General features: G+C 45.6%; 2 protein-coding genes across 2 annotated transcripts; both read left to right on the top strand.

Annotated features, from left to right (window-relative positions):
* The first annotated feature begins 1 nt into the window (after nucleotide 1).
* HARS2 (histidyl-tRNA synthetase 2, mitochondrial) lies at nucleotides 2-6,949 on the top strand. Its single transcript, XM_008515582.2, has 13 exons — nucleotides 2-319; nucleotides 1,824-1,898; nucleotides 2,143-2,262; nucleotides 2,388-2,483; nucleotides 3,186-3,311; nucleotides 3,418-3,525; nucleotides 3,785-3,883; nucleotides 4,201-4,294; nucleotides 4,623-4,750; nucleotides 4,844-5,086; nucleotides 5,250-5,366; nucleotides 5,559-5,705; nucleotides 6,128-6,949. The coding sequence occupies exons 1-13, from the start codon at nucleotides 212-214 to the stop codon at nucleotides 6,185-6,187; spliced, it is 1,521 nt and encodes a 506-aa protein (XP_008513804.1). The 5' UTR covers nucleotides 2-211; the 3' UTR covers nucleotides 6,188-6,949.
* A 561-nt stretch (nucleotides 6,950-7,510) lies between these two features.
* On the top strand, nucleotides 7,511-13,694 carry ZMAT2 (zinc finger matrin-type 2). The gene is made up of 6 exons (XM_008515583.2): nucleotides 7,511-7,836; nucleotides 8,172-8,265; nucleotides 9,332-9,455; nucleotides 11,214-11,287; nucleotides 11,738-11,883; nucleotides 12,665-13,694. The coding sequence occupies exons 1-6, from the start codon at nucleotides 7,597-7,599 to the stop codon at nucleotides 12,806-12,808; spliced, it is 822 nt and encodes a 273-aa protein (XP_008513805.1). The 5' UTR covers nucleotides 7,511-7,596; the 3' UTR covers nucleotides 12,809-13,694.
* The last annotated feature ends 2 nt before the right edge of the window (nucleotides 13,695-13,696 follow it).

The following is a 13,696-nucleotide window of genomic DNA, read 5'->3' as shown; positions in this document are numbered from 1 at the left end:
ACTTCCGGCTCCTACCGGAAGTGCCAAGCCTGAAACGGAGCCCAAGGAGGCTGGAGCACACCTGCGGGCTTTCGGAGGCGCAAAACCGGTCCCTTCTTGCTTGGAGCTAGGGCTTCGCCTCTACAGCGCCCTGCACCGTTCCTGGGGTGCGACCTACCTCGTTCCCGGGTGCTTTGGCTTCTGTCCCAGAAGGCCGGCCTCCTGCCGCACGATGCCCCAGCTCGGACTCCTGCATGGGAGAGCCTGGGCTTCGCTGCTTGGGAAGCTCCTGCGGCCGCCAGGTGCTGTGTGCATCGGGGCGGTCCATTCTCATAGCCAGGTGAGCCAGACTGAGATAGCTCCGGTCTGTCGGAGCAGGATCTCCAGGTCTAAAAGCATGGACTCGCGACCTGTACTCCAGTAGTATTACAATCAGTTTTTATTGAGTGCTCATCGTGTACCTACCGGCACTGAGCTAAGTGTTTGAAATGCTTTGTCATTTAACCCTCATAGCATTCTTGAAAGGTTGAGATTATTATTTCCATTTTACAATTGAGGAAACGGAGGCTAAATGGTTAAATGACTTACCTACGGATGTATAGTAGGGGAGCATTTTAATATATGTCGACAATCTCCTGTCTGAACCTGTTGGGGTCAAGTACACTAAAATTTCTCAAGCAAAATATATGAATATTCCCACTAAGTGAGATGATTAAGATCATAAGTAGACTGAGTTCACATTAGACTGTCTCAAAATGAATCTTAAAAAAAAAGAAAGAAACAAAACGAGAAAACCACCACTTTTGGTTTTCAGAGATTTTTAGATTTTGGAATTGCAGAGGAGGGATTGTGGACGTGAATTGCTATCCTTTGAAGGAGAGAATCCGCCAAAGTATGAAACTATCACACCCTCTATATTTCTGGAAGGGCATGTAGCCTGCTGGTAATATACAAAATCACTGATTCTGTACCTTGGGAAAGACCTTATTTTCGTCCTAGCAGATGCTTTGTGCTATCAGGAACGACAGGGCTCAGATCTTTTGTTATTAATTATCAGTCACAGCATTGTACCAGTGTGGTTTTTCAGTTCAATCAGGAAATCCATTCCTGTTCATTCCACAAACATGTTCTGTGCCCTTGGGCTGGTTCTCTTCTGTGTTCAAGTTACTTTTTTTCCTGTCTGCAAACTTAATGACCATTGCTACCTTAGTAAAAATTTTTAGTTTCGCTCTTTGAGTAGGAACTGAGAACTGGAGAAGATCATACTAATCCCTACCCCTAGATGGTTGGTGTGGAGTGGTGGGTTGTTTTGTGCCTTCATTCTTCTCCGGTGCTTAAACTTTTTCAGACATTTAAAAACTCCAACGGGCCGGCCTGGTGGCACAGTGGTTAAGTTCGCACATTCCACTTCAGAGGCCTGGGGTTCACCGGTTCAGTCCCGGGTGCGGACCTATGGACTGCTTGGCAAGCCATGCTGTGGCACGCGTCCCACGTATAAAGTAGAGGAAGATGGGCATGGATGTTAGCTCAGGACCAGTCTTCCTCAGCAAAAAGAGGAAGATTGGAGGCAGATGTTAGCTCAGGGCTAATCTTCCTCAAACAACAACAACAACAACAAAAACCTCCAAATGCAGTGAGGAAGCCTGTACAGTAAAGATCTGGCCTCATGTGTATTACATGTATGTTGCAGATACAACATGGGTTTTGGTGGGGGGAGGCTGAGATTGTGATGGACAAAATAGTGTTCAAGCTTCCTGTTGCTCAGGGACAAAGGTCTATGTGGGTAGCTTGCAGATCTGGCCAGTCTTGAGAGGGGCCGCATCTCACATTCTTTCTTCTACCAGGTTGCAGAGGCAGTGTTAGTGTCCCAACTGAAACCCCATCAAGAGAAATCAAATTTTATTATCAAGACCCCAAAGGTAATGCCCTTTGCCTCCTCTCTCCCATTAGAGTATCTTGGAGGACTGCCCTCTGCTCTGCTTCTCTCTTCCTGACCTCTTTTAATGTTCTTTTAGACTAATTAAAAAAAAATCTTCACTGTTCTTGAGGTACTCAGTGGGGTTCAGAGTCCCAGACCTTAGATTATAGATGTAGTTTGACTCTTTGTCTTAAGTGGACTTGTTTTTTGTCTTTGTTTTCACTATGGCTGCTTTTGGTTTCTAGGGCACCAGAGATCTTACTCCCCAGCAGATGGTTGTGAGGGAGAAAATTCTTGATTTGGTTGTTAGCTGCTTTAAACGTCATGGAGCAAAAGGGTTGGATACCCCAGCATTTGAGCTAAAGGTAAGAGGAGAAAAAAGAGTGCTGGATCCCCTTTTCTTCACCTGCCTTCAGTTTCCCAAAGGGCTTCTAGCCTGTGTTCTGGAGTCCTCCTTTAAACAGTGGTGCTTTCTGTTTGACCCCTGCAGGAAGTGCTCACTGAGAAGTATGGAGAGGACTCTGGACTCATCTATGATCTGCAGGATCAGGGTGGAGAGCTATTGTCCCTGCGCTATGACCTTACTGTATCTTTCTGAGTGCTGGAGTCTGACTTATTTCTTGCCAAACTCAGAGGGCTTTCTCTGACAAAAGAGACAAGAGTGACTCTGGGACCCTTTAGGTCTCTTGGCAGCAGCCTGTACTTCCAGTTTCTCCCAGAAGGCAATTCTAGCAGCAGAGCCTGGCCTGCAGCACTGTCATTTAGCTTTAATTTGTATAAGAATCCCTTGGGGGAAGCTCGCAGAAACACAGATTCCTGGCCCCCTGCTCCAGATATTCTTAAATCTGTAGCTGGAGTTGGGTTCAGCAGGCATCTGGGTAATTAAGATGCAGGTGGTCACTGCCCTACACTTAAAGAAACATTGCGTAGAAGTTATAGGCAAAACCAGGTTCTGAGGCTTGACTATTTTGAGAAAATTGAAAATTGGTCTGAATGGAGGGAATGGCTCAGACTTGAAGTTCTTAGGTCACTTCTATCTCTACTTCTCTGGCTTTCTACCGAACTGCAGTTTTGCTAGGTCAAATTCCTTCATTTGACACTATTCAGTATATATTGAATGCCAAGCACTGCTAGGCCTTGGCGATAGTGGGAAACAAGATAGCGAAGGTCCTTGTTCTCATCCTAGTGGATGAGATCCAGTCGATAGAGGCCCAATCCTCGCTAATGTGTGTGCACTGAGCCTAGTCTTTGGATGCAGTATCCTTCCTCCTTAACCAGTTTATGTGAGGTTCCTTTTGCTCGTTATCTGGCCATGAATAAAGTGAAGAAGATGAAACGCTACCATGTTGGAAAGGTGTGGCGGCGGGAGAGCCCAACCGTAGTCCAAGGCCGCTACAGGGAGTTCTGCCAGTGTGTAAGTCACCTGATGGAGGCAGCATGGTTTGATAGTTCTGGGGGTCACAACCTGAGAACTGGCTGCTCAGTGGAGACTTTTTTTCCCCTTCTTTTCTTTGCTGTAGGATTTCGACATTGCTGGTCAGTTTGACCCTATGATCCCTGATGCAGAGTGTTTGAAGATCATGTGTGAAATCCTAAGTGGGTTGCAGCTGGGGGACTTTCTTATTAAGGTGAGGCCAGGGCTGAAGACTGAGGGGGGTTGTCTGGATTTGGCCTGAGGCTGTCCCAAAACATGGATGACCCCAGCCTTTAAGCCTGCAGCTCTAAGACTTTGTTAGTACAGCTGTTGCATTTCATATATATATCTATATAGTCATCCTGTGAAATTTCCTTTCTATCCCTTTATGAGTCAGGAAGAGTAGGGACTGCCATTGTTTTGAGGGAAAGGGCACTGACAAGACACTTGGGTTACTTCCATTGAGTTCACAGGTCAATGACCGGCGGATTTTGGATGGGATGTTTGCTGTCTGTGGTGTTCCTGAAAGCAAGTTCCATACCATTTGCTCCTCGATAGACAAACTAGGCAAGGTAACAAGACATGCTTCAGTAGACCCTATTAGAGTTTCTGCCCTGCCCTCAAATCCATACGCCTAGAGAAAAATAAGGAGATGGTGGCTGGAATTGAGCTATTCCTGGGATGAAGGTGAGGAGACATTCTGAAGCAAGACCTGAGTTTTGCTGTGCAGTGGGGATTGTGGCTGGATTTCCTAAGCTGCTTCTGACTTTGCTTACTTTGCTGAGTGTTAGCTACTCCTGACATACATAATGAATGAAAGTGAGATATCCTTTTCTGGTTAGGGAAAGAAGGATCTTGGGGCAGGGCTAATGTTTGGGTGTTTGTGCAGATGTCTTGGAAAGATGTGAGACATGAGATGGTGGCAAAGAAAGGCCTGGCTCCTGAAGTGGCTGATCGAATTGGGGACTATGTCCAATGTCATGGTAAGAACCAGGTTTTTCAGAGCTATCTGGTAGAACCAGAGTAAGGATGATATGTGTACAACTTCTATCTCTGAAACAGCTCCTTTCTTTTTTGTAGATTTGTTAAGCTCCAGACCCTGGCCTGAATTTAATTCCCCCTTTGCTTATTGCAACCACTTTATGTCTTTAAATGGCAAGGGTAGAGGCAGAGGAAAGTCTGGTCGTATGAGATCAGGATCTTTTTTTAAGAAAATGAGGAGGACTAGCTAGAGCACATTAGGGATAAATTTGGATGAAACACATCTTGGTGAATAGCACAGACCTTATCTCTCTTCACATATCTCTTCAGGTGGGGTGTCCTTGGTAGAACAGATGTTCCAGGATCCCAGACTATCCCAGAACAAGCAGGCCCTAGAGGGCCTGGGGGACCTAAAGTTGCTATTTGAATACGTGACTTTATTTGGAATTGCTGAGAAGGTAAGCTGAGTTAGCAGTGGCCCTCCTGCTGAGCTCTGTGGCTCTCAGGGTCCTGAGTCTTGTCTGGGACTTACTACAGCCTTGTCTCCACAGATCTCCTTTGACCTAAGTCTGGCTCGGGGTCTGGACTACTATACTGGAGTGGTCTATGAAGCAGTGCTGCTACCGACCCCAGCTCAGGCTGAGGAGGAGCCCCTGAATGTGGGCAGTGTGGCTGCTGGTGGGCGCTATGATGGGCTGGTGGGCATGTTTGACCCGAAGGGCCACAAGGTGCCGTGCGTAGGGCTCAGCATTGGGGTAGAGCGAATCTTCTCCATTGTGGAGCAAAAGATGAAGGTAGGTCCTAGGTAGGGGTGGAGTGGGGCTGGAGGCCTAAAAACTTTGTTTCTAGAGGTACATTTGGACTGTGTTCCTGATGATTCTTTTTGTCTTGTTTTTTGGAATTACCTGGTTCAAAGGAATTTTTTATTAGTTTTACTTTCTTCTCTCTTTTTTTCAGACTTTTGGTGAGAAGATACGGACCACAGAGACCCAAGTGTTTGTGGCCTCACCACAGAAGAACTTTCTCCAAGAACGATTGAAGCTAATTGCAGAGCTTTGGGATGCTGGGATCAAGGTATGGTGGAGCTGATATCCAAGCCACCTAGTGTGTGTGCAATTCAGGTGCACTCAAGACCTTTCTGGTCTTCACTAGAGTGTCTTCTTCGGGTAGGAGGGCTAGCTGCTTATTTCTTTGGAAAAGCTTGCTCCTGAGATTTGAGTGGTGTGGTCACTTCTAAGCCCCCTACTCTATCTTCACCCTTTTCAGGCAGAGCTGCTGTATAAGAACAACCCTAAACTACTAACCCAACTGCACTACTGTGAGAACATGGGCATTCCACTGGTGGTCATTGTTGGTGAGCAAGAACTGAAGGAAGGGGTCATCAAGCTCCGTTCAGTGGCCAGCAGGGAGGAGGTAAGTGAGGACAGGCAGAAATAGAAGGGAGCAAGTGTTTCTACTTTTCTTATATTCTTTAAGAAATATGTGTCTTCTGGCTGAGGAAATATCTCCAGGGTTAATAGTGATAGAGATGGAGGAAGACCCACTCTACATAATCATTGTAGCCAGTGAGTATTGGCTGAGTGGACGGAAGAAGGACAAATAAAATCTCAATGGGTATTTCGAGACTAGTCAACAAAATAGATATAGATCAGGTGTTTGAATCTGTTTAGTCTTCAGGGCATATGTTCTCCAGGTCAGCTTGAAGCCCACACTACTTCCTACTGGTTGCATAAGTAGTGGGAGTAGATGCAGAGTAAAATGAACCTGGAAAAACAGTGGTTAAAGAGTTAGTATCGCTCTCTAGTTTGTCACATGAGGGTTCTCTTATGTTTCAGGTGGCCATTAAACGGGAAAACCTTGTGGCTGAAATTCAGAAGCGACTATCTGAGTCTTGATCCTTGCCTGATTGCCATCTGCTGATCTTTGTAGAAAGTGTTTCATCTACGACTGAGTTCCTGATGGACTTCACAACTCCTGGCCAGGATGGGTGACAAATACCTCTGCCTCCTCCATCCTACCTGGGTGCAGAACTGTAGAAGATCCTGAGGACTTCTGGGCTAGTGTGAGCAGCTATTCTGCATGAGTGCAGATGGCTGGTATGTGAAAGAGACATGCTCTAGTGCAGAGGCTGATGGCAGATTTGAAGTGCCATTGAATGCTGCCAAGAGGTGCTGAGATAGTTGCTGTGAGCAAAGCTCTGGGAAAGTCACTTCAGGCTGAGAGGATTCTGAATCACTGTGATCAGAAGTCAGATACTTAGCTTCCCACTATGACTTCTGAACCGGATTATGGGGAATTTATCCACAACTTGCCCTTCGCCTGTCCAGGGAGTTTTTGGGAGACAGGAAGCACGGGTAATGGCTACTTTCTTCTTTGTTTGAAGACAGAGATAGTATCCCAAGGGCATAGCAGTGCCCATATTGATGTGGCATCTCTCTAGCCCATCCATTGTTAACAATATTAGGGTGAGGCTGTATGTTTAATAATCTTGAGTGTTGAACTTAATAGGTGACTTGACAGGATGGAGGTCTGATCTTTTGAGATTTTGGAGACCATTTCCTGTGCCAGAATCATTGCTCTGACTATTCCATGTTCTGCCATGGAAGTGGCTGTGCTAGAAGTGGTTGGATAATATATTAAATAAAATATTAAATGTAGTAGTTTGGGTAATTTGTTGTCAAGGGATTGGTTTGCATAGACCATAGAAAACGCTTGACTGTACACTGGAAAATTCTGTGAGCTAGGAGTAATCGCCTTGGGGTGATGCTTCTGTATTCAGTGAAGAAAGCAGACACTCTTTCCCCCTGTCCCCACCCCCAGATACAGTCATGTTGCTAAATCAACATAGTGAGCCGTCTGCCAGAGTTCTTCACCCTAGAGTGTTGCTGATGACTGGCCCTGCTAAGTCCAATCATGCTGATTAAATTATGCCCTATAGATTGAATAAGGTTCTTCAGTTGAAGGAGAAAATGATTTAACCGAAGGTGATAGCAGTGCTTCAAGATAAGGAGACAGTGCAAAAAGTGCTTTCCATATGTATATTGGGAAGGCTGCAGTCTTTGTAAACACTGCAGTGTTGTGGGGCCATATCGTTGGTGCATACAGGTAAACGGGGTATCTAGAGCCCCTAATAACAGCTCTTTAGCCTTAAAGCAGGTTTAGAAACTCTTCGCAACGCACACAAAGGTGATTAGACTAGATTAGAAGGCACTGATCTGAACCTCAATTCTCTCGTTTGTAAAACAGACGAGTTGAACTAATTCAGACAGCCCTTTGAAGCTTGTTTTGAAAGCCAGGGCAAAAAATGTTTGCGGACGCCCTTACTTCCGTATCGCTTCATAATATCCTTGCGCATGCGCCACTTCCATGGAGCAGAGGCGGGGCAAACAAGCCTGTTTTAGAACCCCTCCAGTGCTTAGCTCGTTTAGAACGCGAGACTCGAAGCTTATTGGAGGGCAAGCTTGCTTTACGGCTCAACATTGCTTTTTACGGCATTTTCCGGCTTCCCATTCACTTCGCAGTGAAGATGGCGTCGGGCAGCGGGGTAGGTGTTGTGTGTGAGGAGGCGGCTTTGGAATGGGAAGGGGGTGGCTTCTCAGCGCCGAATATCCTGCATCTGACTGGCTTCCTGACACCTACTTGCGGTCCAATGGCCTGGGTTCCGGAGTTCCCCCGTAAGGCCTTGGCGCAGGGTCAGTGGAGTCGCGGAGGTCTCTTGGGTTGGGGTCCCGAGGCCGTCTCAGCCTCCTGGTGCGCTCCAGAGAGGCTTCGCTCTTGACAGGTCCCGGGGTCGCCTTGGCGGTGAGGACGCGGTTCCTTCTGTTTCTCTAGGGGTCGAACATGATTAGCGACGACTCTTGAGCTCTTTTTTCCCCCCAGACAAAAAACTTGGACTTTCGCCGAAAGTGGGACAAAGATGAATATGAGAAGCTCGCCGAGAAGAGGCTCACGGAAGAGAGAGAAAAGAAGGATGGTGGGTGCCTGCTCCATCAAGGGCTAAGGGTATCGTAGAGGCGAGGCAGTGGCTGGAGAGCGGGTGGGGAGTTGAAATGCGCTGCCCTCCTCTTCTCTTTAACCCCTGACTGAGCGGTGCCTCCCTGGTCCTCTATTTCTTCATGTATAAAATGAGAGCGAGGAGATGGACCGAGTGGTTTTGAGGTGCTTTCCAGCTCTCTTTTCCTCTGCTTCCTTGCCCTGCCGTTGCTCGCCTCACGTAGTACCTTCCTGAAGTACAGAGAAAAGAGTGGAACCCTTAGTAGCGACAGGGAAGAAGTTAGGTGGAGCATTTTGCTGCTGTTCATTACTGCTGCTGAAGACCCCTTTTTTAACTTGAAATTACTTAATGTGGAGAAGAACATTCCTGGCCCAATCAAGACCTTCTCCTATAGTCTGAGAAGAGGAGGGGTACTCACCAGGGAACGTGGGATTGTTTCAGGTAGTACTTAGTAGTGCTATTCTCTGTGCCTTGTACAATATCGGGGAGTTGGTGCTCCTCTCCTAGATAGAGGTTTCACTATACAGAAAGAAGTATCTTATTTTCTCATGTTTTCAAATGTGTGCTTTCTTCTTTACTTCTACACCACCTTGCATCTATTAAACCTTTTAATTTTTATGTAAGTTGTATAATATAATGGGTATTTCCTAAATATTGGTCCCCTTTTTTAATTTTCCCGGTTTTCAGAAGAGTCCTTTCTACATTATGCTTGGGGTGTATGTCTGAAAGCATTACTGAGTGTCCTTGCTCTTCTTTTAAAACATTGTTTTTTGTGAAAATTCAGAACTCTTCCCTTAGTTAATCAATGAATAGAAAACATTGCTTTTAGACTTGATGCCTTTAAAGTGGAGAAAAGCTGTAGAGAGTTAAGGATTGCTTATTATTTTTCCTGTGTTTAGATTCTCCCTAGCTGCTGCTAGAAGTGCCTGTTGTGTCCCTTGCTTAATGAGGGTAGACCTCTGAATTTTGGGTTTCATGCATATCTTTTCTTTTCTGGCTAAGGAACTGTAATATTGAAGGAACTTCCTTCCCCATTATATTTCAGGAAAACCGGTGCAGCCTGTCAAGCGGGAGCTTCTCCGGCATAGGGACTACAAGGTGGACCTGGAATCCAAGCTTGGGAAGACGATTGTTATTACCAAGACCACCCCACAATCTGAGATGGGAGGGTGAGTGGCTTTTCATCTTTTTTTACAGCCAGGAGTAGGTCTAATAAACTATGTTGGTTTTAGGACATGTTGAGGAGGATTCCTGGTCCCAGGATAAAAATATTGTTGTCTGTAATTCCATCCTTAGATTTGTTTTTTTGGCCCCCAAGGTCTCAAGTTAACATAATAGTGTCTCTAGGAGGGATCACTCTGTAGGCTTCTTCAGATTAGTACTGTAACTACTACTTGATATCTTAAAAGGGATTATTTGTTCTCCTACCAGAGGAAGAAATGAAGGAAAGGACTACTGAAGAGATTTTTGTTTTTTCTTAGAAAGATTGGCCCTGAGTTAACATCTGTTGCCAATTTTCTTCTCTTTATTTTTCTTCCCAAAGACCCAAAACGTAGTTGTATATTCTAGTTATAGGTCATTCTAGTTCTTCTATATGGGATTTTGCCACAGCATAGCTTGATGAGCAGTGCTGTGTCGGCACCCAGGATCCAAACTGGTGAACCCTGGGCCACTGAAGCAGAGTTTGCGAACTGAACCACTTGGCCACGGGCCCAGACCCTGAGGTGATTTCTAAGGGAGAAATTAGGTGGAAATAGAGTGGAGCCTAGGAGCTGTTGATGGTGAATAAAGAGGACTGAGGTTCCAGACTGGCTGCAAAGGCTGTAGTTGTTATGGATTGCCTGGTTGTGCACCTTCCTCCTAGATCAAGACTATAACCTATAGGCAAAAAGGTCCCACAAGAATTATTCCTCCTTTTGCCCACCACTACTTCTCTGTCCCGTTAGGTTTTCCAGAAGGAGGGCAACACAGATAGCAATGAGTGACACTTTTCTGAGCTGCTTAGTAAACCCACTGTTACCATTCCTCTCTGTATTAGTCATCTATTGCTATGTAAATTAATTAATTAACCCAAAATTTAGCAGTGTAAAACAACAAATAGCTCAATTTCTGTGGGTAAAGACTCTGGGAAAGGCTTACCTAGGTAGTTCTGGCTCAGCATCTCTCACAAAGCCACAGTCAAGATGTCTGCTGGGTCTGCATTCATCTGAGGTATAAGTGGGGCTGGAGTATCTGCTTCCAGGCTCTCTCACTGTGGCTGTGGTTTGGAGGTCTCAGTTCTTTGCCTCATGGGCCTCTCCATAGTGCTGCTCACAACAAAGCAAGTGGCTTCCCCATAGAAGGTGATCCATATAGACAGACTGAGACAGAAGCCACGTTTTTTTCTTATAACCTAATCTTGGAAGTGACAAATAGCATCACTTTTGACATATTCTGTTGGTCACAGAGACCCACCCTGGTACAAATTGGGAAGGAACTACACAGGGTAAGAATACCAGGAGGTTGGGGATCATTGTGGGGGCCATCTTAGAGGTTGGCTCTCACAGTCTTCCAACGGCTAAGTCTTTATGGAAATGAGAAGTGCCGCCTCCTTGTAAAAAGAAGTTTAACATAAAAATATGAGTTTCCTGGGGCTGGCCCCGTGGCCGAGTGGTTAGCTTCGTGTGCTCCGCTGCAGGCGGCCCAGTGTTTCGTTGGTTCGAATCCTGGGCGCGGACACGGCACTGCTCATCGGACCACGCTGAGGCGGCGTCCCACGTGCCACAACTAGAAGGACCCACAATGAAGAGTATACAACTGTGTACCTGGGGGCTTTGGGGAGAAAAAGGAAAAAAAAAAAAAGTTAAAAAATCTGAGTTTCCTGATTGCAAATAATAAGATCTTTACAAGCAGATTTGACCCAAGTGCTGTTTTTTTCTGTTTGTTAGCTATTACTGCAATGTCTGTGACTGTGTGGTGAAGGACTCCATCAACTTCCTGGATCACATTAATGGAAAGAAACGTAAGGCTTGGAGGTAGTTTGTGACTGGGGCTGGGACTGGGTTTGGAGGTGGAGTAGGGGAAAGGGTGTTTTCTGTTGGGCCGTTTTTTTTAATGCCTGGGGAATTCTCCAGTTGCTTCAGCACCATCCATCCTTTTCTTCGTTATCTAATGTCTTTGGAGGCCATGACGTGAGACACTGTTCTGGGCTCTCTACAAACCTAAACCATGGTCCCACCTGTCCCCACTGGTGTGCATCTGCTCAGAAAGGGTAGTTGAAAGCCACATACATCTTGTTATCTGGGGCTGCTGCTTTTGGGGACAAGTAAAGCCAAGAGAGTTTATTTAGGCCATAATTATTTTTGCTGTGTGTGTTATAAGAAGATGTTTTTTAAAAATGTCAGGAAAAGACTTTTTGAGGGGCTGAGGATGTTGTACTGACCTTACCTTCTTCACGGTTGACCTTGCCCAGATCAGCGAAACCTGGGCATGTCTATGCGTGTGGAACGTTCCACCTTGGATCAGGTGAAGAAACGTTTTGAGGTCAACAAAAAGAAGATGGAAGAGAAGCAGAAGGATTATGATTTTGAGGAAAGGATGAAGGAGCTCAGAGAAGAGGTAAGGCTCTACTATCCTTCTCTCCTCCCTCCCTGAGCTTTGACTTTTATGTTATGAGTCTTGGGGAGGCTCTTTTCCTCATTCCACTCCCACCCCTGGAGGATAGTTGTATCTCCTGAATTTCTGTATGTTAGGGGAAACATTTATTGTCCTTGTTTGGGACTCATGATCTGAAGGAAATAGCTCTAAACCTATCTTTTTTTCCTGGACTCTCTGGGCCATACTTTTTTACTACAGGAGGGATTAAGTAAATGCACCTAGTCCCCAAGAGGCCCGTGGAGCCAGGCTGACTGGGTCAGAGTTCTGTTTCCTCCACTTACTGATTGAATCTTGGTCAAGATATATAACCTTTCTGTGCTTCAGTTTCCCCATGTTAGAGATCTGAGTATATACTATACTGTACTATACTATACAATACTGTACTGTACGATATAGCACTTAGACCAATTTCTGGCATGTACTGCATGCTCCAGAATGTTAGTTGCTGTTATATGGTTTTGCTCCCATAACCTTGTTAAAAACTAGAAATGAACTGGAATGTAGGATTTAGAAGTGCTCTCTATAAGCTAAAACTTCTCTTTCGTTGTAAGATTTACTGTGGATTTACCTTTAAAAGATTTACCTTAATAATCTTTACTGTGGCTTTTCCTCTGCTCTTGAAATTTTACTTGCTTTTAACTATTTTCTCCTAAAGATAGAAGGGAATCTTGAAGTCCACCTGTCTCTTTCAACAACGTTTGGCTCGGTAGTCTGAACTGATTCTGAGTGATTTCCCCCCCAGGAGGAAAAGGCCAAAGCCTACAAGAAAGAGAAACAGAAGGAGAAGAAAAGGAGGGCAGAGGAGGACTTGACGTTTGAGGAGGATGATGAGATGGCAGCTGTGATGGGCTTCTCTGGCTTTGGTTCCACCAAGAAGAGTTACTGAGGCTTTCTATGCTTGGCTCTTTGCTGGGCCTAACTTTGTGTGTAGGGGGGTCATTTTGTGGGGGTACTTGGGAAAGTCCTTAAGAGTGACAATGGGGAGGGCTAGAGGGTGGGTGTTTGTGGTTTCCCTCTACCTTGGGAGAGAGTACAGGATGCAGAGGTAATGCTGTGACGTATTTCTTCAGCCTCAGTATATCACTGGAGTCACAGGACCTCTGCCCACCTGAGTTCCCAGTAAAGAAAAACCTCCTCTTCCGAGGCTGCTTTCCCAAAACTCCCCCTGCATCTTTCCCTCTTCATCTATCCAATCTTTTCTCTGAGCATCCTACATTTATCCTGTGTTCTGCTTTTGTTTTAATTTTGACTCTTGCTTAGCCTGCAGCGGAAGGGTTCTCTGGGTCCCAGTTTCCAGTTGACAGCATATCCTTGACCAGCACCCACCCCCCTTCCCCACCCCCTGTGGTTCTCTGGCCACCTGTGCATGCATGTGTACTTCTGCCTGGGTCAGTGGTGTGTGTGGATGTGTGTGCATGAATCTGTCACATAGAAGGAGCCTGAGCAAGAACCTCAAAGCATTGCTGCCGTGGGGCCTGATGTTCTTGGCTTCCTCAGAGCATGTAACAGGAAATTAAATGGGATGAGTGTTTGGTGTGGTTTTTGTTTGGTGAGTTTTTTAACCTTTGTTCTTCATATGTAAACTGTTCAGCTTTTCCTGTTTGTTTCATTTTATTGAGGATTACTCTCTTTTTGTCTTCCTTGTGAGCAGGCTCTTGGAAGAACCTGTTTGATGCAAAAAAGAAAAAGAAAAAAAAACCTCATATGGGAGCCCTTGGGTCTCAGAAGCTGTTCAACCTGTATAATAAATGGCATTGACTGGGCCTATTTTACA

This window comes from Equus przewalskii, chromosome 13 (assembly GCF_037783145.1).
Source record: "Equus przewalskii isolate Varuska chromosome 13, EquPr2, whole genome shotgun sequence".
Taxonomy (NCBI): Eukaryota; Metazoa; Chordata; class Mammalia; order Perissodactyla; family Equidae; genus Equus; species Equus przewalskii.
The sequence above is the reverse complement of the archived record's forward strand: the minus strand, read 5'-3'. Positions and strand labels throughout refer to the sequence as shown.